Below are 26375 nucleotides of genomic sequence, written 5' to 3' on the forward strand. Positions count from 1 at the left end.
CCTCCTCTCTAGGCACCATCCTTCCCCACGCTTGTAGGTCTTCAGCAGTACACATCCACAGTATGAATACTTACCTAGCAGGCCTCTAAATAATAAACATCTTTGTTAACTCCAGAATAGATGGGATAATGACCATACCAGTATAACAATAATAGCATGCATTTACTAACCATTTTGTGTATGCTAGGTTCTATGCAAAGCATTTTTTTTGGGGGGGTGCATGGTCTGGGAATTGAATCCATGTCTCCGGCATGGAAGGTGAGCATTCTACCACTGAACCAATTGTTCACCCCTTATGCAAAGCATTTTTTAAAAGCATTATTCCACTTAACCCAAACTTTAAAATCAGTCTGAGTAAGGTACTATGATTGTGCCTATTTTTCAGAGAAGGAAAATGAGGATAGAGCAAAGGAGTGACATTCAGAAGTTCACATAGCAAGTAAGGGTCAGAACCAGCATAGAAGCCCTGTGAACCTGGCTTCAGAAACTGTTTCCTTGGTCACCCTACAATGCTCCTGATCAGAGAAACAGGAGAATCTGAGCACCCAAAGAGGACATGTTTCAGCAACTTATGGGTAAGCAAGAAAATACCTAAAGGAGAAATATCATCCAGAGATGGTACAGGAATCTTGGAAAGATTAACCCAGGTGTAAAATTCACACTAGCTACATGGGAAAGCATGTGCCTGAGAACCACTCAGACTCTGCAGCAAGACTTCCATGTGGGGGTTAAGGTCAAAACACAGGGAAACCAAAGCAAGTGAGGACATCTATTTTTGATAAAGATCATTTTCCAGGTCAGATTTATTATAGCCAGGCAGTCCCAGGAAGACTGAGCCCCCATGAGGACTGACCTGAGTAAGCTCCACCTTGCTCAGGTGAGAGACCAAAGAAAAGGAGTGTGGCCAGAGAATGAGGCAGTTGTAGTTCAGTTTTTAAACACAGAGGTTTCAGGGGAAGCTCATGTGTCATCACCCCAACCATAGCATTAGGAGACTTGAGCACCTCTACTCTGGAAGTCATGGCACCTTCATTTTTTGCAAAGGCAGTTTGAGGTTTACTAATGAGACCCCAATGACATTGAACCTCATTTAAAGGAGTGGGTCATGGACACAGTCCTGCTCCTTTGTCAAATTAACTTAAAGGTTCAGACAAACTTTAAGGTGGAAAAAGTCTCTGTTTTATACTTGCTTGGAACTTCTTCACTGAATTTTCTCAAATCCATTCATTCAACATGTAATTATCAAGCAGCTAGTATGTGCAGGTGTTAAATATGAAGTGCTTTCTTTTGGTCAAAAGAATGACAAATTTGAATTAAACTAGTTCCTTGACTATACCTAATATTAATATGGTCCTCTGAAAAGCATTTTCACCCTTTAGGCAGGTAAGTCAGAGAAGGGGTAGTAGAGCATGGTGTTTAAAACCATAGAAGAAGGAATTGAACTGTCTTGTTACAGATTGACTCTGCCACTTGCTAAATGTGTAACCTTCAGCAAGTAACTTCATCTCTCTGAGATGCCATTTCCTCATCTGCACTTTTCTTTCTCAGCTTTAAAGAAATAAATACACAACTAAACAATCAGAATTGGAGCTATTAACACCACTACCACCCCAGCAAATGGTTGTAAAATTAGAAAAAAAATCTGTAAAGATATAGAATGGAAAAACATAATGAGTTCCCTTGAGCAAATTGATAGGTATAGAGAAGTAAACTTTAAACAAAAAAGGACATCTTTTTTTTTCAATCACACATGACACATTCACCAAGATTTTCCTTATGTTGGGCCATGAAACTAGTTTCAATAAAGGTAAAAAATGACATAATTCAATTTATGTTCTCAGTATGTAATGGAATTAAACTAGAAATCATTCACAATAAGATATCAAGGAGTAACTTCAAATATTTGTAAATTAAATAACATAGGTTTAAAATAGTTCATTGGCCAGAAAAGAAATCATTTTAAAATTAGAATATATATTTATCCAAATAGTAAAGGAAATACATCATGTAATTTCTTATGTAATGTATATAAATTATTGCTTAGAGGAAATTTATAGTTTTAAATTCTTATATTATAAAGGAAAGATGTTCTAATATCAGTGGATATTTTAAAATCAAGAAAAAAGAAGAGGAAATTAAACAAAGTCTTAAGTAGAAGAATTGAAATAGGAAAGATAACATAGAAATTAATCATGTAAAAAACAAAAACAGAGAGCAAAATTTTAGACAAAAGCAAAACAATGGTTCTTTGAAAAGATCAATAAAACCAATAAATCCCTAGGTAGACTGATGAAAAAAAGAGAGAGACAGAAAGTAGACATTTTTAATATTGGGAAGGAAAGAGGATGTCAATACAGATCTTACAAAAAATTAAAGCTAATGAGAGAGTATTATAAACATCTTTATGTTATCAATTCTACAATTTAGCTGAAATACGTAAATTCTTAGAAAAGCACAATTTATCTAATTGACCCAGATTATTGCCCTATAAGTGTTAAAGAAATGGCATTCACAGTTTACAGGTTTATACACATGTACAAACAAAAAAGAAGAAAAAATAAAATTCCTGGCCAAGTGCTTTCACTGGTGGGTCCAGCAAATATTTAAAGCAGAAATAAGAGTAAATTTATATGAAAATAGGATCTTTCTTTTCTATTTTCTTGAAATATCCATACAAATATATGTTATGACCACCATAATACTGCTACAAAATGACTTTTTTTAGAAAAAACAACTTACAGACCAATATCCCTCATGTGCTTGGATGCAATAAATCTTTTAAGAATATTTTTTAAATCAAATTCAGCACAAAAAATCCAATCGTGATGAACTGAGATATATCCAAGAAATATGAGGTGGGTTTAATATTCAAAAATCAATCAGCTAAACCCACCATATTAAAGCTCTCATGGGGGAAGTTCTTTCTCAGTCTTCCATGAATTTGAATTTGAATTTTAGAAATATGTTTGGATCTACTGAACCACCTTAGAATGGAGAACAGTCCATAACCAAGATTCCTAGGGGCTCAAATGAAAAATAATTTGGGCACAATTGTTTTTGAGAATCCAAACAATGATTTAACCATTATCATGGAAAAAACACAGGAAAGAAAGTTAATGAATATTTCTATAAATGATTCAAAAATTGAAGTAAAATCTATATTTATTATGTAAGATATGAAATTGAATTTCTGTGACAGTTTTTAAGCCAAAATAATTTCTTCATTGAAATATTTGTATTAATGGATCTAAGGCTGATGGAATTTTCAACATGAGTCAATAAATTTCTATTATAGAAAACTACATCTCTTCAAATATTATATTAGCAAACTGTTCATCTAAAGTTGTAAATTCAGTTTGTCATAAGAGGTTGATTTTATTACCTAACCATGTGTTTTTAGTTTGTAAGCTGCTGGATTGCAATATACCAGAAATGGAGAAGCTTTTAAAAAGATTTGAAATTTCCAAGTTTATATTTCTAAGTCTATTAAGATGTCCAAACTAAGGCATCCAGGTAAAGATACCTAAATCTAAGGAAGGTCGATGGGTCAGGAACACCTTTGTCAGCTAGATAGTCACAGAGATGGCATCTGCTGCACCATTGTTCTTGGGCTCCATAGCTTGCAGCAATGTTCCTGTGGGGGTTCCACATTTTGCTTCTCTGGAAGTGGTTTTAATCTCCTGGCTTTCCTTTACTCTCCCAGGTTCTGGCTTGATTAACATCTCATGGTACAGATGCTGGGCTCCAAAGATCTCCAACATCTGCACCTCTTTTCTCCAAGTGTGGGCATCTGTGTCAGTGCTGCTTCTATGTTTCTGTGGGTTCTGTCATTTCTGGCTCTCTCCCAAATGTTTCTTCTTTTAAAAGATTGCAGTAAGCTGATTAAGACCTATGTGAAATTGGTGGAGTCACATCTCCATCCATTCTAAAAGTCACACCCACAATTGTGTGTGCCACATCTCCATGTAGCTAATCTAATCAAGAGCTTTCTCCTACAATATTGAATCAAGATTAATAGAAATGGCTGCCCCCACAAGACTGAATCACAGTTAAAACATGGGCATTTCTGGGGCATGTAATACTTTCAAACTGGCTTAACGTCAGGCAGCAGAAAGGACATATTAATACCCATACCCATCAAAGCCTTTATAAAGAACTGTGATGGATATAGACTGAGTCTATTAAATATTAACCACTTTAACCCAATCCACTGACTTCTCCTCCCCTTTAACATACAGATTTATTAGTGCAACTCTAGTGAGTTTGTACTGAGTAAGAAGTAATTCCCAAACCACAGGACATTTGACAGGAGCATTTACCTTCATGCTCATACATCTTGCATTTCTATTAAGGCAACTCAGCTTTGAGCTCAGTTTAGTAGGTCACTGGGGAAGCACTGCTCTATGTTTGTTTGTCATGTAGCTCATGCTAATGGGTAACAGCAAACCAGAGAAAATACTTGTGATGGCAGAGACACAGAAGGGCAAGTGTCTCTGAATACATGGATCTCTGAAGTCCTGAACTTAAACTGCCATTTTATCATTTCCACCCACATTCCATTAGAGAAGTTCATCATGTGACTAAGGAAAAAGTCAAAATGTGGAAAAGCACAATTTACCTTTTGTGGAAAGAATGCAAATTTACATGGAAAGGGGCATGGACACAAGGACAAGTAAATAATTGGGGTAATCATTCAATCTGACACTAGAAGGCTTAGTTAACACATGTGAAAACATACCCAGACATAATTCCTCATCTTTGACCTATAACACTATCCCTTTCTAGAGAAAGTAAATCTGAAAATGAAGAGAAGTAGGTAAGGCAGTTAACTAGATGTAAAATACTTGACATGCATTATTTCCAAGAAAACTGAAATTCAAAATACATAAAAATTCTCTTCTATACATTGTTCATTGCAGACACTGCAAAACATGAGTGTTATAAGTTTTATGCAAAGTTTAAAGAAATATGCATTTGGTGAATCAAAAGTACAGCAAGTCAGTCACATACATGGTACTTCATTTAAATTAGAAAATTGTTATTTGGTGAACTTATTTGCAGTGAATTTGCCTAGCACTCTAGGTGTGGGTATGCATATGTGAACAAAACCTATTCCTTGCATTCATGGACTCTGAGGACAGTTTGGTTCCTGTTTACAACTCCTAGTCATGCACATCCCAGGATTTTCCCTCTTTTTTCCCCAGGAGTGAAATTAAATCAGGACCTGTGACACTAAAGGAGATGGCTCTTGCACTTGGCTCCAAATTTCCAGATCAAGGATACTGAACTCACAGAGAGTTTACATCACAGCTTGAGTTTGTACAGTGGTGAAGTGGCAGAGCAGGATTTTATGGAATCTGCACCAGAGTCATCTCTTTTAACCAGCTAATTATGCTCAGGTATGCTGACCTCCAATATGCTACCTCCCTGTGGCAGACACTCCTTCCTTATTGACAGAAGCTTGGCATTCTTCAAGCAGCAGTGTGTCCAACTAAGAGGAAAAACTGGCTGGTCTAAACCAATAATGTCATTCCAAAACCTTTTGCTAATACTCACTTCCTCAGCCTCCTTTATGTCTAGGAGTACACAAGTGGCCAGGTTCAGGCCAATATGTATAAGAATAAGAGGGATTGTTTGGGGGAGTATCAGTGATACATTTCCCAACATAAAAATGCTGGGAAATGTATCCTCTCAAGTGAAGATGTGATGCCCAGACATGCCACAATCATCTTGCAATTGTGAGGGAATAATCAAAATAATTGAAGAGGAAACAACTCAGTACACTGGCATCATAGAAATAACAAATCAACCTTGGAATGACTGGCTTCCAAACTTTCTGCTCAGTAAGCATTAAGTATAAACATGGCTTAAACTGAGGGACAGGAATATTTTTCTGCAAATGGTGTGATAGGAATTATTCTAGGTTATGTAAACCATACCATACAGTCTTTATTACAAGTACTCCACTCTGCAATTGCAGCATGGAAATGGCCATAAATAACACATAGAATAATGAATGTGGCAATAGTCTAATAAAACTTTATTACAGACAATGAAATTTGAATTTCATTTAACTTTCATATTTCAAAAATTGTTTTTTTGATTATTTTTAAACCATTTAAAAATGCAAAAACAATTTTAAGCTCACAGGCCATAAGACGTTATTTGTCAGGTTGTGTTATACTTATAGCTGGCATGCCTAATAACTTCACTCTCCATATCTTAGTGCCCAGATAACAAGTGTCTAGAAAGAAAAAGATCTTATAAAATTGTTCAGGTTAAGATATTAATGTTGAATGACATTTTAATTATGTTTTTCCTCCCAGAAATATTTGCATTCTAACAGTGACCCTCTCCTATGATGCTCTCCAAGCTCCTACTGGGGAATTAGAGACATTGGTATCAGGTTAATGGGGTGAAGGGACAAATAAGGTAGATAAGCCTTCCTGAGACTCTCTTAAGTTCACTTTGTAAGAAGGGAGAAAGACAATACATGAATCTCTGGCTCCAACTGTCATCATCTTACCTTGTGGAAATGTGCTGTGAATGGACCCAAGGTCACATGGTTAGCAGATGCCTCAATAGAGAGTTCAGTCCAGGTGATTTCTTTCTGAAATCTTTGTTCTGCACTATAAATCACTGAAGTAAAAAAGGAAAGTAGCCCATTTTTAATATTCTCTGAAATGCTGAAACTATGAGAGGGTTTAGATTGGTATCATAGAGTAAAACAGCTTATCTAAAATACAACAAATAATATGAGTAAGTTAACTTTTATTCTATTCATTCCTGATGGATTGAAGTCATATTGTGTTTTTGGTCACCTGTTCATGCTATTTTATCTTCCAAATTTTCATTTTTTTCCACTGAGTTCACTTCCTTTGGCCACAGTTTGCTCAAAGCAGTTTTCACCTCTTCATTTCTGACTGTGTAAATGATGGGGTTCAGCATGGGGGTGATCACTGTGTAGGACATGGCCACCAGTTTGTCTTGAGTGAAGGTCGAGGAGGGTTACATGTAGAGAAGATGGCAGGACCAAAGAACAAAATGACCACGGTGATGTGGAAGACATAGGTAGAGAGGGCATTGTGACTCCCCTCTGGAGAATGGTTCCTCTATTTGAAAAGAATGACAATATGGGAGGCCACCAAGTTGAGAAAAAAGAACACAGAGATTAAGCACTATTGGACAACACAATAAACCTCTTCACAAAAGTGTCAGTGCAAGCAAGTTTGAACAGGGGATGGAGATCACAAAAATAAGCATCAATTACTTTGGGGCCACAGAAGTGTCAATGGACAGTGTCAAGGAGCTGAACCATAGAGTGAATTATACCCACCAGCCAGAATCCAGCCACCAGTATGTAACACATAGCCTGGCTCATGAGGGTTGTATAGTGCAGTGGCCTGCATATGGTCACATAGTGATCATGAACCATCACTGTGAGCAGGATGATCTCAGTCATGTCAAAAAAAATGGAAAAAGAAGAACTGAGTACTAGAGTCTCCCAGGGAGATGAACTTAATCTTAGAGAGTTGGTCTGTAATGACTTTAGGGACAACAGTAGAAGAATGACTAATCTCCACCAGGGACAGAGAGTTAGGGAAGAAGTACATGGGGAATGCAGACTCTTGCTGATGCTAATTGTGAGAATAATGAAGACATTTCCCACCACTGTGGCCAGGCACACAGGAAGAAACACCACAAAGCACACTTTCTGTATTTCTGGATCCTGGAAAATGCTAGTAATAGTTACATCATTGACTATTATTTCACCTGACCATCAATTCATTTGGATGATCCACAAGTCAAGGAAGTGAGAGGACTGAAATAAAACAAAAAATTGTAATACAAATTCATTTTTTGTAGTGCTTTAAAGCATGTAAGCCCACAACACTCAATCTCCATTTAGTCTACATTTACTATCAACCCTCTAACATCAGGATACAGATTGGAAAATTATGAGAAAACTTGACATGACTCCACCCATTCCATCAATCCCATCCCCACTCTATGAATGGAAAAATGATCCACATTTGCTTAAAAGTTTAACAATTTTCAAGGGATAAGAACATGCCCAAATGGGCTCAGAAACATTTACCCCAGGACTTCTACAGAAACGATTGGAGGAGGGTATAAGATGCTCCCTTTTATGATTGTTAAACTAGCAGAATATAAACCTGCAGCTATAAGAAATATTTTTGCCACCATTTATAAAGAAGGAAGCCAACACGAAGGATAACAGCTCTGCCAGTTAGGGAGAAACTTACTTCTGATGACATTGTTAATCTACCTGGTTTCAGTCTCACTTAAAGCTGGAACAACCATCAGTCTTCTCAGTTACATGGAAGAATAAAATCCTTTGGTTGTTGTTTAAACAAATTTGAGTTGGGATTCTCTCATTTGCACCAAAATAGCCCTGATAAAAGCCTTTTGTGAAGAGAATCTCTGCTCTAAGTGAGAATGCAGGATAAAAATCAGTCCTAGAAACATGAAAATGGATGTAGCAATCTGTAACAATCATGTTGGAAAAGTAGGTCAAATGCTTTAATGCTGTAATTATTGTTGTTGGTGTTCCAAGCATTTATTTAATGTAAAGTTTTACTAAGAGTTTTTACAAGTGCTGACTTAGTCTTCACAGCTCTGCTAGTTATCTGTCACTGCATAACAAAGTATCCTAAAGTATAATGCCTATCCAACACTTCTTTTTAATTTACTTCACAAATCTGCAATTTGGGTAGTGCTTGCAAAAGAAGGCTCATCTCTTCTCCATGCAGTATCATCTGCTTTCAGACAATTGGGGGCTGGAGGATTGATTCCCAAGATGTTTCACTCACAGTCTGGCAATCTGGTGTTAGTTGGGAATTCAGCTAGCACCAAGGGTCAGGAAACTTGGAGACTCTCCACATGGGTATCTCTAGTAAGCCTCTTCATGGGCTTCTTGGGCTCTTCATGCCATAGTTCTAAGAACCAGTCTCCCAAAGAGATAGGACACATTTTACAAACATGGGACCAGAAAATTGGACCAGCCACATGTCTACTATATTCTATTTGTCAAACAGACACAGAGTCCAAATTCAAGGGGAAAGGACATAGAATTTCCATCTTCCAACAGGAGAAATATCAAAGAACTTGGGTCCATGTTTTAAAATCATCACACAATATTATGACATAGGTATAGTCTACTCCTTTTCTGAAGATAAGGAAAATGAGACTCTGAAAAGTTAGCCAACAGTGAAACAGACTTATTCCTAACCTAGGTGCAAAACTCTAAAAGGGAAGAAACACCAAAATTTTAGGGATTGTATGCAAAGAGTCCATCATAAAATATTGTCAATGGTTAGCTTTAAGTGGTAGGATGAAAGATGATTTTTATTTCCTTCTTTTGATTTACCAGACTATTTCAATTTTCTAAAATGCATACATATGGCATTGATTTCATTACAAACATTTTTTGATCCAATCAATTTTCCCCCAAATAATTCAGGTACAAATACCTGTAAAACAAGGGGTAATATACCCTATGAAAGATCAAAAACACAGACTCTTTATTAAGAAGAAGTATTGAGGAATGAGTGACTTGTAGGGGCAATAACAATAGAAAACACAGGATATAGGGAATTATCAGCAAGAAAAGCAAGGACAAAAGACCAACCTTGAGTCTAATCTAAAATCACAATTTTTCCTTTACAAAATCCAATAACAGCATTCCCATATCCATATCTGATGAGTATAATAACTTGAAAAAAATAAAAACAATAATTTCGAGAATGCTTTGACCAATATATTCTTTTCTCCTTACTCACTTTATGATGTTTTGTAACAGATGTTAAAATTGAGAAAACATAGTAGAATGCTTTTTGTGGTAATAAAGGAGAGCAGACAATAAATAAATTGATACATAATGTACAAGTGACTCAACATCTTCATGGAAGTTATGCAGCCATGTACCCAGTAACAGCTGCCCTCAGGAGTCTTACAGTTTTTACAGAGATAACCAATGTACACACACCTAAGTGTAGTCCAAATTTCATTGTTTCAATGTGTCTGTTATTTGTGATTTATAATCTTATTATATCACTTTTGTACAATTTATCAAGCTATGACTTATGAAGAAATTATAAACATACATGTGATGTGGTTTGTGATGCCAATATCTCACTCATATCTCCTTGCCCTTACCACTTCAATACATACTGGCCCAACTTCCAACTTACAGCACTGTCTGACTTTCCCTAAGGATTTCCTGTGGTATTAAAGCCACTTTGTCCATCCATGTGGAAGACTGGAGATGCTGAACAATTTACACCTCTAGAAACAGCTCTCAACAATGGCTGATGGGATTTGGTGTATGAACACTGCAGCTCCCTTGCTCCTCAGGTAGGCTAACTCTGAAACATCTATTCTGTTCCCAAAGTTTCCTAATAAGATTAAACTTCCATTGCTCACAGTGATAATTGGCCTAATAATATAGTCTTTATTGGCTGCCTTCTTTCTTTGACTCGCTTCCTCGCTCCTCTATCAGTATGTTCTTTGCCTCTCAAGTAAATTATTTGCATTTAAATCCTTGTCTCAGAGTCAGCTTCTGTATTACTCAACCTGAGCAAGCTTTCTAAAGGGAGTTTCTGCATCTATGCATGGCAAATATTCTAAATCCTAGCAGATTCTTTTACTCAAACCCAAAAAATAAAGCACAATTAAAGAAAATAAAAAAAAACAATTATAGGCCAACCTTATGTCAAAACTCCTCACAGAACTGGTCTTGATTCCAGTCCCCATACACTCTATAAATACTGCAATCTATCATCCATTTGCATTACGTACCAGAATTTCTTCTATCAAGGTGAAAACAACCCTCAGCCTGCCATATCTAAATCTATCTTTCTTACAAACTTTGCAGCCACATTCTAACCAAACTGTCATTCACTTTTTCTGAAAATGTTCTTTTAACTTGGCCTCCTTTATATCATGTTCTCTTTGTTTTCTTCCTACCCCTTTGTCCAGGTCTTTCCTGAAAAATACTTTCCTGTCTGACCACAATATTTTTGAGACTGTCAAAGACAGCCCTCTTCTCTTACTATTTTCTCACACAGGCAATCTCATCCAGACCAGGTGGCTTTAAATACCATCTATGTGATATTGATTCTTCATAAGGGCAAGTCTCAAAATTGAGGCCTTGGCTTATTAAATAGGGAGCCCCTCTTTCTTAAGAAAAGTGTTAAGCTTGGCTACTTGGGGAATTATTAATGGTTTGAGCTTCCCAGTCCCTCAAGGGACTCTGCAGACACTTTTATATTTTCTGCTCCAAATATTCTGAAATACAGAGCAGAAGACATTAACTTGCATAAAACAGCAAGATTTTCTTCCATATTCCATATTCCATATTAAATAAAACTGAATCAGGTTGTTTAACTCACTAGACAGATTCAATTAGATAGTGCAAATTTTGGACAAAATAAGCATTTTCCTTTTAACTCACACAAAAGTTAAAGCTTTAAAACACAGACAATATTATTTTTTACATTGTATATTGATTTATCTTGTTTTAACCAGACCAGTTTCATCACATCTTTAATGAAAGTTTGTTCTCTTTTAGCTTTTTGAACATTGCTTTGTGGACTTATGCTAACCTTCAGAGCTGTAGAATTAAACTTTACTTTTAGGTGTCACACAGACACTTAAAGTTCTGGGGAATTACTGGGCTATACAAAGAGTAAAAACACCTTAGAAATTATTGATAATAGTTAATGCTTACAATCTGAGCTTTAATTTTTATAAGCACTTTTAAACGAAGCTTCTTTCAGAAATAAACATTAAACATTTGTTTTATATTAAGGAGCCAAAGCAGATGTCTTGTTCTATTATACCTTAACTCATTTAACAGAGTTATGTTATTTAACAGATAGAAAGCAATATATATATATTTGTTTTCTTTTAAAATTGAGCACATAGTGTGGGCCACAGTGGCTCAGCAGGTGAAGTTCTCACCTGCTGTGGTGGAGACCCAGGTTCAATTCCCACTGCGTGCCTATGCAAAAAAAAAAAAAAAAAGAAAAAATTTGAGCACATACACTTTTAGAGAAATATTAGAGCAAAACTGTGCAACTGACAATTTGCCTATTTCTATGACCTGCAGCCTGTTTAGAAAAACTAAACCATAATCATGCAGAATAATATCAGTATATAACTTTGACAGTGAGAATATTGTGAAATTTTTAGGAATTTATACAATTTTCAAATATATGAAGTATTTTATTTATTCAGATTTAACTAGCAACAAGATAGAAATCCCTTTTAACCATTGTAATACTTCCCAAACACTTTTTATGCAATCAGTTGTTATTTTAACATCCTATTTATACAAAGTGAAAGACAAATTATTTGTAACAATTTTTCCTTGACAGTGAGAAGACTTGTTTTCTGAAATAAAGGTTAATGCTAACATAAACATTAATGTGGATATGATGATTCAGATTCCACATTATTTAACAGAGAGAAAACTAAACCTTGGTTTTGTATAAATACTTAGCTTGACACAAAAGCTTTCTTTTTTTGAAATATATGATAAACAGATCTTTTAAATTTTGGTCAGCACTGACTATGACAGATGGAATTCGCTTTCATAAACTCCTTCTTTACAACTCTCTACAGTCATTCATAGCATGTAATCAAAAATGACTATAACAAACAAAATTTATTTGTTTAATCTCTATCACATTCTGCATCCATTCTATCTATAGTTTTTATTTATTCAGACTGCACATAATCAGGAATAAATATAATAATAAATTTATAAAGGTTTTGAACCTGCATACTTCCCTCCAATAACAATATTCATGAAAGGAAGAAGAGCTAGAAATACTATAAAATAACAGAAGAAGGAAGGAAATTTATGCTTGGGTTTTAGAACATAGCCAGGCATCTATATATTTTATATTCAGAAAACATAAATGATTACTTTATAATATAGTTCAAATTTCTCAGTCCAGTTCAGCATTACCTTCAAAGATCAGGAAGGCCCCAAGTTTGAAAAATATTTAGCTTTTTATATTTCAGGGATTTATATCCAGAAATAAATTCTCAGATCTTTTTTAAACAATATTCCCAACTGCTAAACAATGCCAGGAATGTGTTAATTTACAAAATTCAGTTACAGTTTCTAAAAACAAGTTTAAAGTTCTATTTGTTTAAATGCTACTTTCTTTTTTAATGGTCTTACATGTGTCATCTTTACGAGGACTTCTTAGGTCATTCTTTATCTCTCTGCTTTTTAAATTCTTTCAACATTTTTATTCCTTCATTATGACTGTTTTACACTATGCCTTGGTATAAGTATATTTTAGCTAGAATATAAACTCTGTTAAGCCAAGAATTACATTTTTTTCTCTTTATGACAGCATTTATTAAGAGAAATGTTCTGGTCAATATTAATAAATCCATTACAAATTCAGATTGTTTCACATACTGAGGTAACAGATGGCCAGATTCTCTGAAATTCAGGTAATTAAAGTTATAAAATATCCATTTATATTTTTACTAAACATAACAGATTTCTTAAATAGAATATTTGAAGTATTAACATATTTTAAATGTTATTATACTTTATGTAAGTGTTATCATTATCAGGTACATTGCTCAGTTCATATAACATAACCTATTTAGTAAGACTATTTTAAGAGGAACTTTAAAAATGTATTTATAATACTAGCTTCAGTTATAAGTAACCTTATCTATTTTTAAGGAGAACACACTGAAGCAAAATAAAATTGTATTTATTTAATTTAAAATTTATAATAAAATTTGTTTTATTAAAGATTGAAAAAAATTATATTTTCATAATATCTGAAGATAGAAATAATTTTAAAAGTACATTGAGGGCAGACCACAGTGGCTCAGTGGGCAGAGTTCTTGCCTGCCATGCTGGAGACTGAGGGTCAAGTCTTGGTGACTGCCCACGTAAAAAAAAAGTACATTGACTATCAGGTTCCAGAAAATATACTGCAATTGATTAATTTTTCAAAGAGAAAGGACTGTGGAGAAGGGGAGTCAGTGTGAAGGAAGTCTGTTGAAGGGCAGAAAACCTAGATGGTTTTTTATGAAGGAGGTGAAGTGTTAGGGTGACACAGAGAAGGCCAAGACCTGAGATTTCAGAAAGCCTGAAACAAGGGAACTTCAGACCATCTTGCTGTTGTGCTCATTAAAATTGCCATGTTTGGTGAGGGTTTGCTAAGCAAGAGTGCCATCTTGCAGTCAATGTTTTTGTTGTTCTAAAGGGTATAGTGACCAAACTGTATTGCAGAGAAAAATAAGTTTGCTTGCTTTTATTTCCTCTTCTAATTGAACTTTACTGAGAATATGGATTAAACATCTGAGGGGAGTAGTTTTAGAGTCATTGTGAATTGATTGGGTGATACCCATGATTATGTGAGGAAAGGAAGGCCTACAGTCAGGAGGCCAGGACACTGTGTAAAAAGTGAGATGGGGCACCACACTGGGGCAGGCCAAAGGGGTAGGATGCCCTCCTGAGGTGGGTTGGAATATTCCCTGAACACCCTTGAGGGGATCTTGTCACACTGAGTCTGGCTGGAGTGTTGCACTGGGGTAGGCCAAGGTGCCTTATGGACAGCAGGCAAAGCCCAAATGAGACTAACAACCCAGATCCATAATCTTTTGCAACAATAAAGCAGACATCCTTGGTTTGTCATCAGGGACCAGGAAAGTGCATACAGTCTTTCTTTCAAGGCATCCCCTGAACTACTTTTGACTGCTGCATGGGGAAAAAGTCTCCCAGAGAGTCACACTCCCTGAGCATGGGGGAGTGTTGACTGAGTTCAGATTTCTAGATTGTCACCTTCCTGAGACAGGCAAGGGTGTTTTCTGAACACTGGGTGTCCTCTGGATCCAGAACAAGACTCTTGAGGGGATAATCTGGACAGAAAGGCATCACTTCCCTAGGCAATGGAGGTAAACCAGCATCACATCAAGGTGGTCTGAGCCAGTGGACTCAACCTACTAAGCACATGGAAACCTGAATGATCATGCTGATTAGGGAATGGAGTGACTGGGAGTCTCTTCCCATTGCCCTGAGGGGTGGAAAAGCTAAGCCTCAGTTTGACCTCCATTCCTGGGTTTTGGCACCATCATGTTAGGTCAGAGTCATTAAGGAATCCATGCATCATAGTGAGTCAAAGATTAAGAGGCATATTGGGGTGAGAAATCAGGGAGGAAAGCAGGTGGGAGAAGGCAGGTGGGAGCCAGTGAAACCTGCCAGTGAAAGGAAAGAAAATTACTCTGGCTTCTTATTCTGGGAGCTGCATTTTTAAAAGGAAGTTACACTAGGAGGGAAGCATGCTCATTAGGTAGCATGTCATCCTTTCCTTGGATGGGGGTTTGTTAACTTATGACTTGATTGCTTGCTGGAGTTTTCATACACTGCTCAGTTACTAATCAGGCATTCTAGTGGTGTGGTGCCACATGTCTGTGGCTCTCAAACATCTCTTAGCTGTAAGCCTTGTGATTGTTTATCTTGCTGCCACATTTGGGTCTGCAAAATAATCCAAGGAGCCCCTGCATCCAAAGTCCCTTTTACCTACAGAGTTCTTTTCCTGAGACCTGACACATGGCAAACTGGATATATAAAAAAAAGCACCAAAGCACCATGGTCTATTTCTGATCCTAATATCCATTTCCACTTCCTCCTCAGGAGCAGGATTGAACCATGATTTTCAGCTGAACCTAGTTCTTCACAGAAACAAAGATTGTCATTTCAAACATCCCTCACAATTGAAATTGGCCATGTGGCTAACTTTATTCCCACAAAATGAAAACAGAATGCTCTGTGGAATTTTTGGAAAATTTTCTAAAAAAGGAGTTTGTTCAGTGTATCTCACCACCTCCCCCATCCTGCCTCCTGGAATAAGATGAAATGGCAGAGTTGTGTTGTCAAATATGGTATCCAATATGCATTTGTGGCTAATTAATTTATAATTTATTAAAATTTAGGAGAAATCAGTTCCTTTGTCACATGAGCCCCATAAGTCCTCATAAGCCTCTACTATTTTGGGTAGCACAGATATAGAACATCAACATCATGACAGAAAATTCTATTGAACAGGGCAAGCATAACACTGGAACAGTGATGTGGAGTACTGAGATTGATGCTACACACTGACAATGGCAGAGGCTGTATTTTGATAACATAGTGGGACCTCTGCAATGGTATCAAACTTTCTCTCTCTGTGTTCTATACTTTTACCTCATTGTCATACTTTTTTCCTGTTAAATACAGTCAAACCTAGTCTTAAAAGGATAAAAATAATACATGGGAAAGGGATTCAAAATATATATATATGTCAAGAAGTTTGCTGCACTCTATCAATTTTTTAATAAAGAGATTGTGTTCATTTATAATCTTAAAAATACATTTTGTTATTTTAAATGTTGTGACAATCAATAGCCAAGGACCATAAAGTCTCCCCAAAGCTAAGCAGCATGATTAGACTGTACTAATCATGCTGCTTAGCATTGGGGACATGAGTGCATGTCCCAGTACATGAGTGAACTGGGAACTCATATTTAAATTTTCCCTGTCTCTTAAAGCAATGAAAAATGCCTTCCTTTGAAATCTGTGTTTTTGTAGGGAGATCAGAACAAAAGGAGTAATTAACTCTCAATAGATCCATCAAGTCTCCACCCTCTAGTGGTGAGGGGAAAAAGCCTTTTTGTTTATCTGATTAAACAAGAATAAAATAAACTGCAGAGGAACAATTTTAAAGTACTAAGAGACTCCAACTCTGTTCTAAGGCTGCAGTGGCTGATCCAGCATCTCTTTGTTACCTTCTTCAGCCATCTTTGTGAACCACAGTGATACACACATTTTATCTAACACAGAAGGTTTTTTTTGGGGGGTTTTTTTGTAACATTTTTCAGGTATTCTTCACCTGCTCATTGCCTGGCATACCTGTAGACTATGATGCAACATTTAAGATTTTTAAATAAAAGCCAAAAAGAAGAGAAACCACCTCTGCTTTTTCACTTCCCCAATTAGTTGATGGGACCCATGTTGTCAATGAATTGTCCATTTTTGAAAAATGAAAAGAGGGAGTCAATACTCCAAATAACCTTGCAACCTGATTTCTGTGGCCAGGGGGGTAATTTTCCAGGTGCATATTACTCACATCATGCCTGCCTTGGATAAATAAAATATCAGATGTTTAACTCAATCATTCTAATGCCAGGCAACATACCCAATTGTATATCTAACTTCCTCAAAAAATTAAAAGTACTCAACTGAGTCGTGTGTTTTACAGTTAAAAATTAAAGCTCTTTGGCAAGACAGCTAATGGACAGTATTAAGCAAGAGCCATAAACAAATAACAACCCTCCCAGCCACCCTAGTATACCTAATGTACTAATTAAAAGCAGCGTCCCTTACCCTCCATCACCTGCATTGATTTTAAGGGAAAAGGAAAATGCAAGAAAGAAAATTTCCAGTCCTAAAAGCAACAAACCCCCTGAAAAGTAGAAAATCTTCCTCTGAAGAAAACCAACTACACAGATAGCTAGAAATATAACAAACTATTGTAGAACTGGTTATTAAAGTAAACAATTTGCTATGGTCATTAACATTCAGTCAGCATGCTCCAAGGTAAAGGCTTAAGAAAAATACTACCTGAGCTTGTAAGTTAACACAATCAGTAAGCGATGGTCTAAGACCATGTGAATACACAAAACTTTCAGAAGCATTACTGATTAAATGATAATGGAAAACATGCCACCAGCCTGGCTGGTAATCCATAAGATCAGTTTTAAAATAGATGTCATTGGAACATTTCTTCATCATGACTTTTATAAACCCAACTCATGCTAACAATAGTGGTCTTAGGACCCTCTCTTAGAAACAAAGCAAAACTTAGGGGAAGAAGAGATGCAGATGATCAATACAGTATATTCTGGTAATGTATTTCTTGACTTTATCATGTATTTAATAAACATGCAAAAGAAAACAAAACCCCAGCCATCAACACATCACCTTTGGTAGGAAAAAAAGATGTGCACATATCACCAGTCACTGCCCAGTAAATCACCAGTAAATACAGTGATTGTTGTAACATCATGATGATAAACATCCTACTGGGTCCAGATAAAAGCTACAAGCACAGTCATGGAACAAAAAGGATTCTTATTCCTTTCAAATATTTGATGGTTTCTAATAGCTAAACCATTAGATTTGCTACCAAATGAGCATACATTTGCAGAGCTTCAAAAGACAGACAAAATCATTTTCTCTTCAAGAGAAAATAAAAAGACCTTAAAGTCTTCATTTGCAGTTAAGTCATCACAGAGGTCAGATTAACTGTTAGCTTCATAATATGAACAATGTGACAATGATGTGCATAATTATTCTTAGGGAAAAATAATTTTTATGGATTTATGAGCACATTTGCTTGAGTATAGGAATATTTGGTTTTAAAATTTCTCTCTCCAGGTCAAACATTTCCACTGGGATTTATGAACAATGTTTTCTTCTGGAGGTAGCTTCCCACTCCCACCCATTCCCCAGTGGATGAATAATATTCTATTTCAGAGACCTGGCAAATACTAACATGAAGTAACTGATTTCTGCCAAAAGTGAGGTAGAAACAAATCAGGACTGATGGGGAGTGCACAGTGGTACATTGTGCTCTGTGCCTTGAGCTCACAGGAAGCCAGAGAAAATCTGACACTGACACCATCACACTCAAGTACAAAGTTTTGAGGAACCAAATGTGTAAATGTAAATGTTAACAAAATAGGAGTACCTGAGATAAAAAAAATAGAGAATCTATGCTATAGTCAACATTTAATTAACAAATATTTATTGAGTACCTACAATGCACTAGGCAGTGGGCTATGTACTCAAAGGTAATTAAGTAACAGAGAATGTTTAGCCCATGAAAGCCTCAGAACCAATAACTGAACTGCTTTCAGATATGTGAAGTTTTTAAGGATAGAGTCTAGTGCAGGCCTATTCAGGATAGGGCTACAAGAAAGAAAGAAGATCAGTGGTTGGACTGGACATGTCATCCTGCAAAATAAAAATAACACACAAGCACAAATGATGATTATGATGGTGGCTAATATTTATTGAGCTTTCAGTCTGTACCAGTATCTTTGTTAAAAGCTTTACATTTACACAATCTCATTTAAAATACAGAACAATATTATAAAGTCCATACAATTGTTAATCCTATTATACTTATGAGGAAACAGTTGTTCTGAGAAGTTAAGTAACTTAGACCTTGTTTGTAGCTAATAAAAAACATTAGGAAAAAAATGAATGAATTTCAGAATCTGAGATTTTTAAATGTTAACAGGAAGTAATCTGCTCAGCACCATAAAAGTGTGCCAAAAGCATCTGTAAGAGCTAATAAGGAAAGCTTGACATATGGGCCTAGAGAGTCATTTATTCTACAAACATATATGTAGCATCAACTACATGTAAAATATTTAGAGCTGTAAAGAAGAAAGGGAAGTTCCTCCCTGGTGAGCTTACAGTCCACTGATGGATAAATAAATATAAGTTAAAGATGGTAAAGACAATGATAAAGTTATAAAAAAATGACAATAGAAAGAGGGCAAAAATCAACCCAAGGAGGAGGGAGGATAGAGGAGGCCTTCTGTGACCTGGGTCTTAAAGGATGTATGGACCTTTACCATATGAGAAAAGTAGGCAAAGTCATTCCAGGCAGAAAAGACAGCATTTATTCAGATGTTCCTGTTGGCCAATAATGATCATGTTTAGTTGTGACACCAAGGCCAGTGCCCATAAAACCCAGTACCTTTAAAATAAGTCACCCATATCTTTAATCAGCATCTACAGGAGAAAGGGGAAAGAACCTCAGGCTAAACAGCCCACCCAGGGCTCTCTCTCTCCTAAGGAACAACCCATTTCCTCTGATCCTGAAGGAGAGATGGAGGGATCAAGAACAAATTCAAATCCAGTGTCTAAATACAACACCATTTTCTTTGCACTAAAGTACAGCCTTTTAGGAGAAGATAAGAGACCAATTTTAAAATATTTTCTAAATTGTTCACAAGGACATAGGATAAGAGAGATTCTGAGAGATGTCACAACAGTGAGACACAAACCATCTCCTTTCATTTCTTTTAATTCCTAAAAATTAATAGGAATTAAAAGAACTGGACTTACACCCCCAGAAAAGTTCATTTGTTGCTCAGATGTGGCCTCTCTCTCTCAGGCAACATGACAAGCAAACTCATTGCCCTCCCACTCTCTATGTGGGACATGACTACCAGGGGTGTGGACCTTCCTAGCAATGTGGGACAGAAATCCTAGAATGAGCTGGGACTCAGCATCAAGGGATTGAGAAAACCTTCTTGACTAAAAGGGAGAAGAGAGTATGAGACAAAATAAAGTGTCAATGGCTGAGAGATTTCAAACAGAGTTGAGAGGTTATTCTGGAGGTGAGTCTTATGCAGTATACAGATATCAGCTTTTTAGTTAAGGTATAATGGAGAGGCTGGAGGGAACTGACTGAAAATGTAGAGCTGTTTTCCAGTAGCCATGTTACCTAAAGATGATTGTATAATGATATAGCTTTTGCAAAGTGACTGTATGATTGTGGAAACCTTGTGTCTGATGTACCTTTTAGCTACCTTATTGACAGACAAGTAAAACATATGGATTAAAAATAAATAAATATTAGGGTGAACAAATGTTAAAATAAATTTAGTAGATTGAAATGCTGGTGATTGTGAAGGGGAGGAGGAGGATATGGTATGCACGAATTTTTTTCTTTTTTCTTTTTATTTCTTTTTCTGGATGGATTCAAATGTTCTGAGAGGTGATTGTGGTGATGAATATATAACTGTGTGATGACAATGTGAGTTATTGTTTCTATACCAAGAATGGAATGATATCATAGGAATGTGCATGTTTGTATGTTATGTTTAAAAAAATTTTTAATTACAAAGAAAAAAACTGGACTTAGCATGGCCACATACAATAACAGGCACTGTTATTAACTGTTATTAACTGTTAACAGGCACTGTTATAACACTGCAGTAGAATATACATAGTGGTTTTTTTCCTTTCATTTTTCAAATTAGGCCTTAAAAGCATTACTAGGTTCCTGTATTTTCTTATATCTGGACAGGATTAACAATGATCTTCTTCTTAAAATATTCCATTGATCTTTCCTTATTGGTAGGTATAATCTATGTAATTTTGGTCTTAATCTGATTTATAGATGCTGAAAATGGTGGGGAAATCCATAGAGATTTAGCAACTATTTTTTCTGCAAACATGCCAGAATAGATGAAAGTGCTTAGAAAAATATAAAAATCCCTGGTTGCAGATTTTAGAGATACATTGTTTTACACTGGAAACAAATATTAGATTGGTAGACTTTATTTGCAAATAACCCCCTGATAATCCTACTGGTTGGTCTCTTTCTATTAAAATATAAATTTTTATCATGAGGTAGTTGAACAAAGTGGAGAGGAAAGAAGGAAAGAATAAAGGAAAAAGAAAGGGAGGGAGGGAGGAAAGCATGAAGAAAGGGAAGAAGGAATGAACTATAGACACAAGAACAAGGGATGAAGAAGTGATTTTAACCTACAAAAATATTGGTCAAAAGGTTTTTCTTTGTTTAAGCCTTAAACTCAGTTTAAGTCTACATATTAGCTAAACTCATAATTTCAGTGAATATTATGAAACCTAGCAAGTTACCTCAGATTCATCAAGAAACTGTGACCTCTCTATTTGGACATTATATCAGATAACAGGGAATCTTTACTAAGTTATGAAGAAAAGTCACAACATTAGTGATATTGAGTCTTTTTATATTTGTTTCTGTAGTTTTGAAAATTATACTGAATTTTAAATCCAACTAAGGAAAATGAAATAATCAGACATGCATTTGACTTATGACTTTCTCATTTTCACTTTACCCCCGTGTTCACTTTTTTCCCCAAAAACATCCATATGGCATTTTTCACCTCTGCATTTCTGAGTGTGTAGATGATGGGATTCAGCATGGGGGTGATCACTGTGTAGAACACGGCCACCAGTTTGTCCTCAGTGAAGGTGAAGGAAGGTCTCATGTAGAGGAAGATGGCAGGACCAAAGAACAAGATGACCACGGTGATGTGGGAGGCACAGGTGGAGAGGGCTTTGCGCCTCCCCTCTGCAGAATGGTTCCTCAAGTTGACCAGGATGATGATATAGGAGGACACCAAGATGAGGAAGGAGCAGACAGAGAATAAGCCACTATTGGCAAACACAATAACTCCCACAACAAATGTGTCAGTGCATGCAAGCTTGAATAGTGGCTGGAGGTCGCAGAAATAGTGGTCAATCACATTGGGGCCACAGAAGGGCAATTGGATGGTGATGAGGATCTGAATTATGGAGTGTAAACAGCCCCCAAGCCAGGAACCAGCAACAAGTCCATGACATAGCTCACGGCTCATAATGGTCATATAGTGAAGTGGCTTGCAGATGGCCACATAGCGGTCATAAGCCATCACCACCAGCAAAAGAATTTCAGTGACTCCAAAGAAGTGGAAGAAGAATAGCTGGGTCAGGCAACCTTCCAGGGTGATGGACTTGATTGTGGCAAGTAAGTCTGTGATTAATTTAGGGGCAATTGTAGAGGAATAACTAATCTCCACCAGGGACAAGTAGCTAAGGAAGAAGTACATAGGGGAACGCAGACTCTTGCTGATGCTGATTGTGAGGACAATGAGACCATTGCCCACCACTGTGGCTAGGTACACAAGAAGAAAGACCACAAAGCACACTTTCTGCACATTCAAATCCTGGAAAAGGCCAGTAAATATGAACTCAGTCACATTTGTATGGCCCATTGGTTCCATATGGGGAAGGTGATCGCATAGAATAGCCCTGTGAGAGAACAAATGCAATCATAACACCAGCCCCTCATATTTGTTTAGAATTGAAGATTACAGAAAACTTTCACAAGTGTACTTGCTTGTTTAGTCATGTAGTAAATGTTTAGTCATTTAGCATTCAATAGTCTACTCTATGCAAAACACTAATGCAAACAACCTCACAAAAATTCCGTGGTCCCCATATCACAAGTAAGAAAAATGAGACTCACCAAAGTTGTGAATTAGTTTAGTCTCACAGTAAGGAGTGGGCCAAGAACTACAATCCAATAATTTTTCCCAACTCATATCTTCATTCAAGTACACCACAATGACAAATAATAATCACCATTACAGCACTAATAAACATTCATATTAGTTGTTAATATTTTTCCCCTTCTCAGTGTTTTCTCATAATGCTTTTGCATTAAAAATTCTCAAAATTGATCTGCGCTTAAATCTCCTGTTTCACCACTTATCCATTAGGAATGCTATTCTCATTGATATATTTCCCATTCTAAAGATTTGCTTGGATATCTTCCTTACTTGATGCATATAAGTTTCTGAATTCTCACAGTCCCTAAAACTTCAAAACAGCCCACAGCTGCATAAACTTTTACAAATAACTTGAGAAAAATTTTGGCATACGAGAATGAAGATGGACATCTGGGAACAGCATGCACACTATCAAATCATTTCACTATAGTACATGGGTATTTACAGGTTTGCTTATTATATGTTAAAATTCACTAGAGATTGGTAAACCCTTTTGACAGCAAAAGTGGAAGATTTATTTTAATTTAGTTCCTTGATCCAAATGTTTTATTAGATCCCTACCATGTTCTGAAGTGATTCAGCACATATGAAAGCAGAATTAAGGCAGTCTTTAGCCTCAGGGAGCAGACAACTTCATGGGATTAAAGACCACACTTGGGAAATGAGCAAGAGAAAGGGCTGCTTTAAAACTCCTTTAAAGTATCTCCTTGTCCCCTTATTCTTATTTCTTCCATTTATGCTTTCATTCATCCTGAAAACAGATTCAATACCATCCCCATCCCCAAATTTCCCTCAAAGTAGAAAATTTAGAAGATAGAACAAACATCTTCTGAGAGAATTTCATTAAGAAGGAATAGCCTAGAATCAGGATACCATAAAAGCAGCAGGAAAGAGAAAAATAACATGGGGCTTGCTTACTGGTTCAGGGAAAGGCAAGCAAATGAAACAACCAAAAGAAAACAAGAAGTCTAGGAAAAAGTCTCATGTCTGAAGGAAATTAAACTTCTGTTTAACAGATGTTCAACAATTTCATAGCCAACCCAATGATTATATAACCATGGAGGCTACTGCCCTCTATTCAGCTTCTACTCTATGGGCCATGTAAGCATTTTATAATCATCCCCTCCTTTAATTCTTCCACTTTCTGGTAGATAATTCTTCCACTTTCTGATAGATAATTCATAGATGAGGAAATTAAAGTTCATAGAGGTTAGTTAATTAAATTGCCCAAAGAAACAGTATTCATGAGTGGTTGAGTCAAGGCTGAAACCCAGGTCTATCAAATGGAAAGAAATGGGGAAGTTAGCAATCCTCAGCCAGAGAAAAAAGGGGTTAACCGTTCTAATACTTTAGAGAAATGGCATCAAGTCTCATAACAAGTGCAAAAGCTTGTTCATATTCATTTGTTCTACTTTCCCCATAAACAACAGGAGCATTACAGGAAACCCCAAGTTAATCATTATAACTCAGTCCACTCAACTCTCAAAAGATACAGTGGAGAGTATGAGATTAATGAGATTAATTAAGCTCTCTTTCCTCTTCCACCCCATGGCAGACATTTTGAAAAAGAGGATAGCTGAAGTTGGTGAGAATGAATTGGGAAATAAAATTTTCTCTTACAACAGTGAATCAATGAAGTCTCTGGGTCTTACAGCAGTATCTGGGTCTTACAGCAGTATCATTATTCTCCTCCTCCCTAAGGTTGAAAACTTAAGAGTCTCCTCTAACTCATGATTCTCCTCCACCTCCTCTACTTACACATCCCTGAATCCTCTTAACTTTTGCTCATTTTTTCACTCACTTCCTGCAGCCACCAACTTCAGAGAGGACAATAAGCATCGGCAGAATTACTGCGGTGCTTACATGCCTCCCATATGTTTTCAGGAGTTCCATCTGACCACAACCTTCACACCTGAATGCAAGTTCTGCACTTTGGAGTTACAAATTCTCCTGCATTCCCTCTGCTTGGATCATTTGATAATCCCCACTGTGTTTCTAATGCCTCACAATCAGGCCTGAAGCCTTCTACCTGACTTTCAAGACAATATTTGCACAGATCCTGTAAAACAAGCTCAATGTCCATTGAAAAACCACACTCAATTTCAGTTATACTCAGGGGTCTCCTTTCAGTTTCATAATTAGAAGTTGATTCCCAAACTTATGGCATTCTTCTTATTTTACACATTAACTAATGAGCCCACCCATCTTTATTTCTTTCTTCTACCCCTACCGTTCTAATTTGCTAGCTGCTGGAATGGAATATACCAGAAATGGAATGACTTTTAAAAGGGGGAGTTTAATAAGTTGCAAGTTAACAGTTTTTAGGTCATGGAAATGTCCCAATTAAAGTAAGTCTATAGAAATGTCCAATCAAAGGCATCCATTAAGGATACCTTGAGTCAAGAAGGCCAATGACGTTCAGGGTTTCTCTCTCAAGTGAGAAGACACATGGCAAACATGGTCAGGGTTACTCTCTCATCTGGAAAGGCATGTGGCAAACATGGTGTCATCTTCTAGCTTTCTCTCTTGGCTCTCTGTTCCATGAAGTTCCCCAGGAGGCATTTTCCTTCTTCATCTCCAAAGGTCCTTGATGATGGACTCTGCTTCTCATGACTATGTCATTCTGCTCTCTCAGAATCTCTCACATTCTTCAAAATGTTTCCTCTTTTATAGGATTTCAGTAAACTAATCAAGACCTACCTGAATGGGTCCCGACTTAATCCAGTTCAACAACCACTTGTGATCACTCAAGATCACATCAAGATCACATCAAGATGTTGCTCCCTAAGTCACATCTCCAGGGAGATAATCTAATTACAGTTTCAAACATACAATATTGAATAAGGGTTAGAAGAAATGGTTGCCTTTACAAAATAGGGTCAGAATTTAAAAATGACTTTTCTAGGGTACATACATCTTTCAAACCAGCACACACACTAATTCCATAATGTCTGTTGTCTAGAAATCCTTCCTTGATTGCTTCAAATATCATTCAGTTAGCTCTGCTTCCAACAAGGAAATTAAGTAATCTTTCTGTTCAATGCAATAAGGTACCAGTTCAGCTACTTATGTGCCTTTTATGAATATAAACTATGATAATTATTACACTTCTAAAATGCAAATCTAATCAAGTCATGCATGCCTTGAAATACATCAATACTTCATTTTGTCTACAAGTGTAAGTCCAATATTCTTAACATGGCATACAA

General features: G+C 36.5%; 1 protein-coding gene and 1 pseudogene across 1 annotated transcript; both read right to left on the reverse strand.

The window, feature by feature from the left end:
• Nucleotides 1-6825: 6825 nt before the first annotated feature.
• On the reverse strand, nucleotides 6826-16846 carry LOC143672676 (olfactory receptor 4B1-like; annotated as a pseudogene).
• Nucleotides 16847-21942: 5096 nt separating this feature from the next.
• LOC143672683 (olfactory receptor 4B1-like) lies at nucleotides 21943-22878 on the reverse strand. Its single transcript, XM_077147241.1, has one exon. It carries the CDS (start codon nucleotides 22876-22878, stop codon nucleotides 21943-21945), a length of 936 nt encoding a protein of 311 aa, XP_077003356.1.
• Nucleotides 22879-26375: the final 3497 nt, after the last annotated feature.

The sequence above is a fragment of the Tamandua tetradactyla genome (assembly GCF_023851605.1).
Source record: "Tamandua tetradactyla isolate mTamTet1 chromosome 1 unlocalized genomic scaffold, mTamTet1.pri SUPER_1_unloc_1, whole genome shotgun sequence".
NCBI classification, from domain to species: Eukaryota; Metazoa; Chordata; class Mammalia; order Pilosa; family Myrmecophagidae; genus Tamandua; species Tamandua tetradactyla.

Coding starts and splice junctions, on each gene's coding strand:
- LOC143672683 (XM_077147241.1), bottom strand. CDS start 22,878: ATGGAACCAATGGGCCATACAAATGTGACTGAGTTCATATTTACTGGC.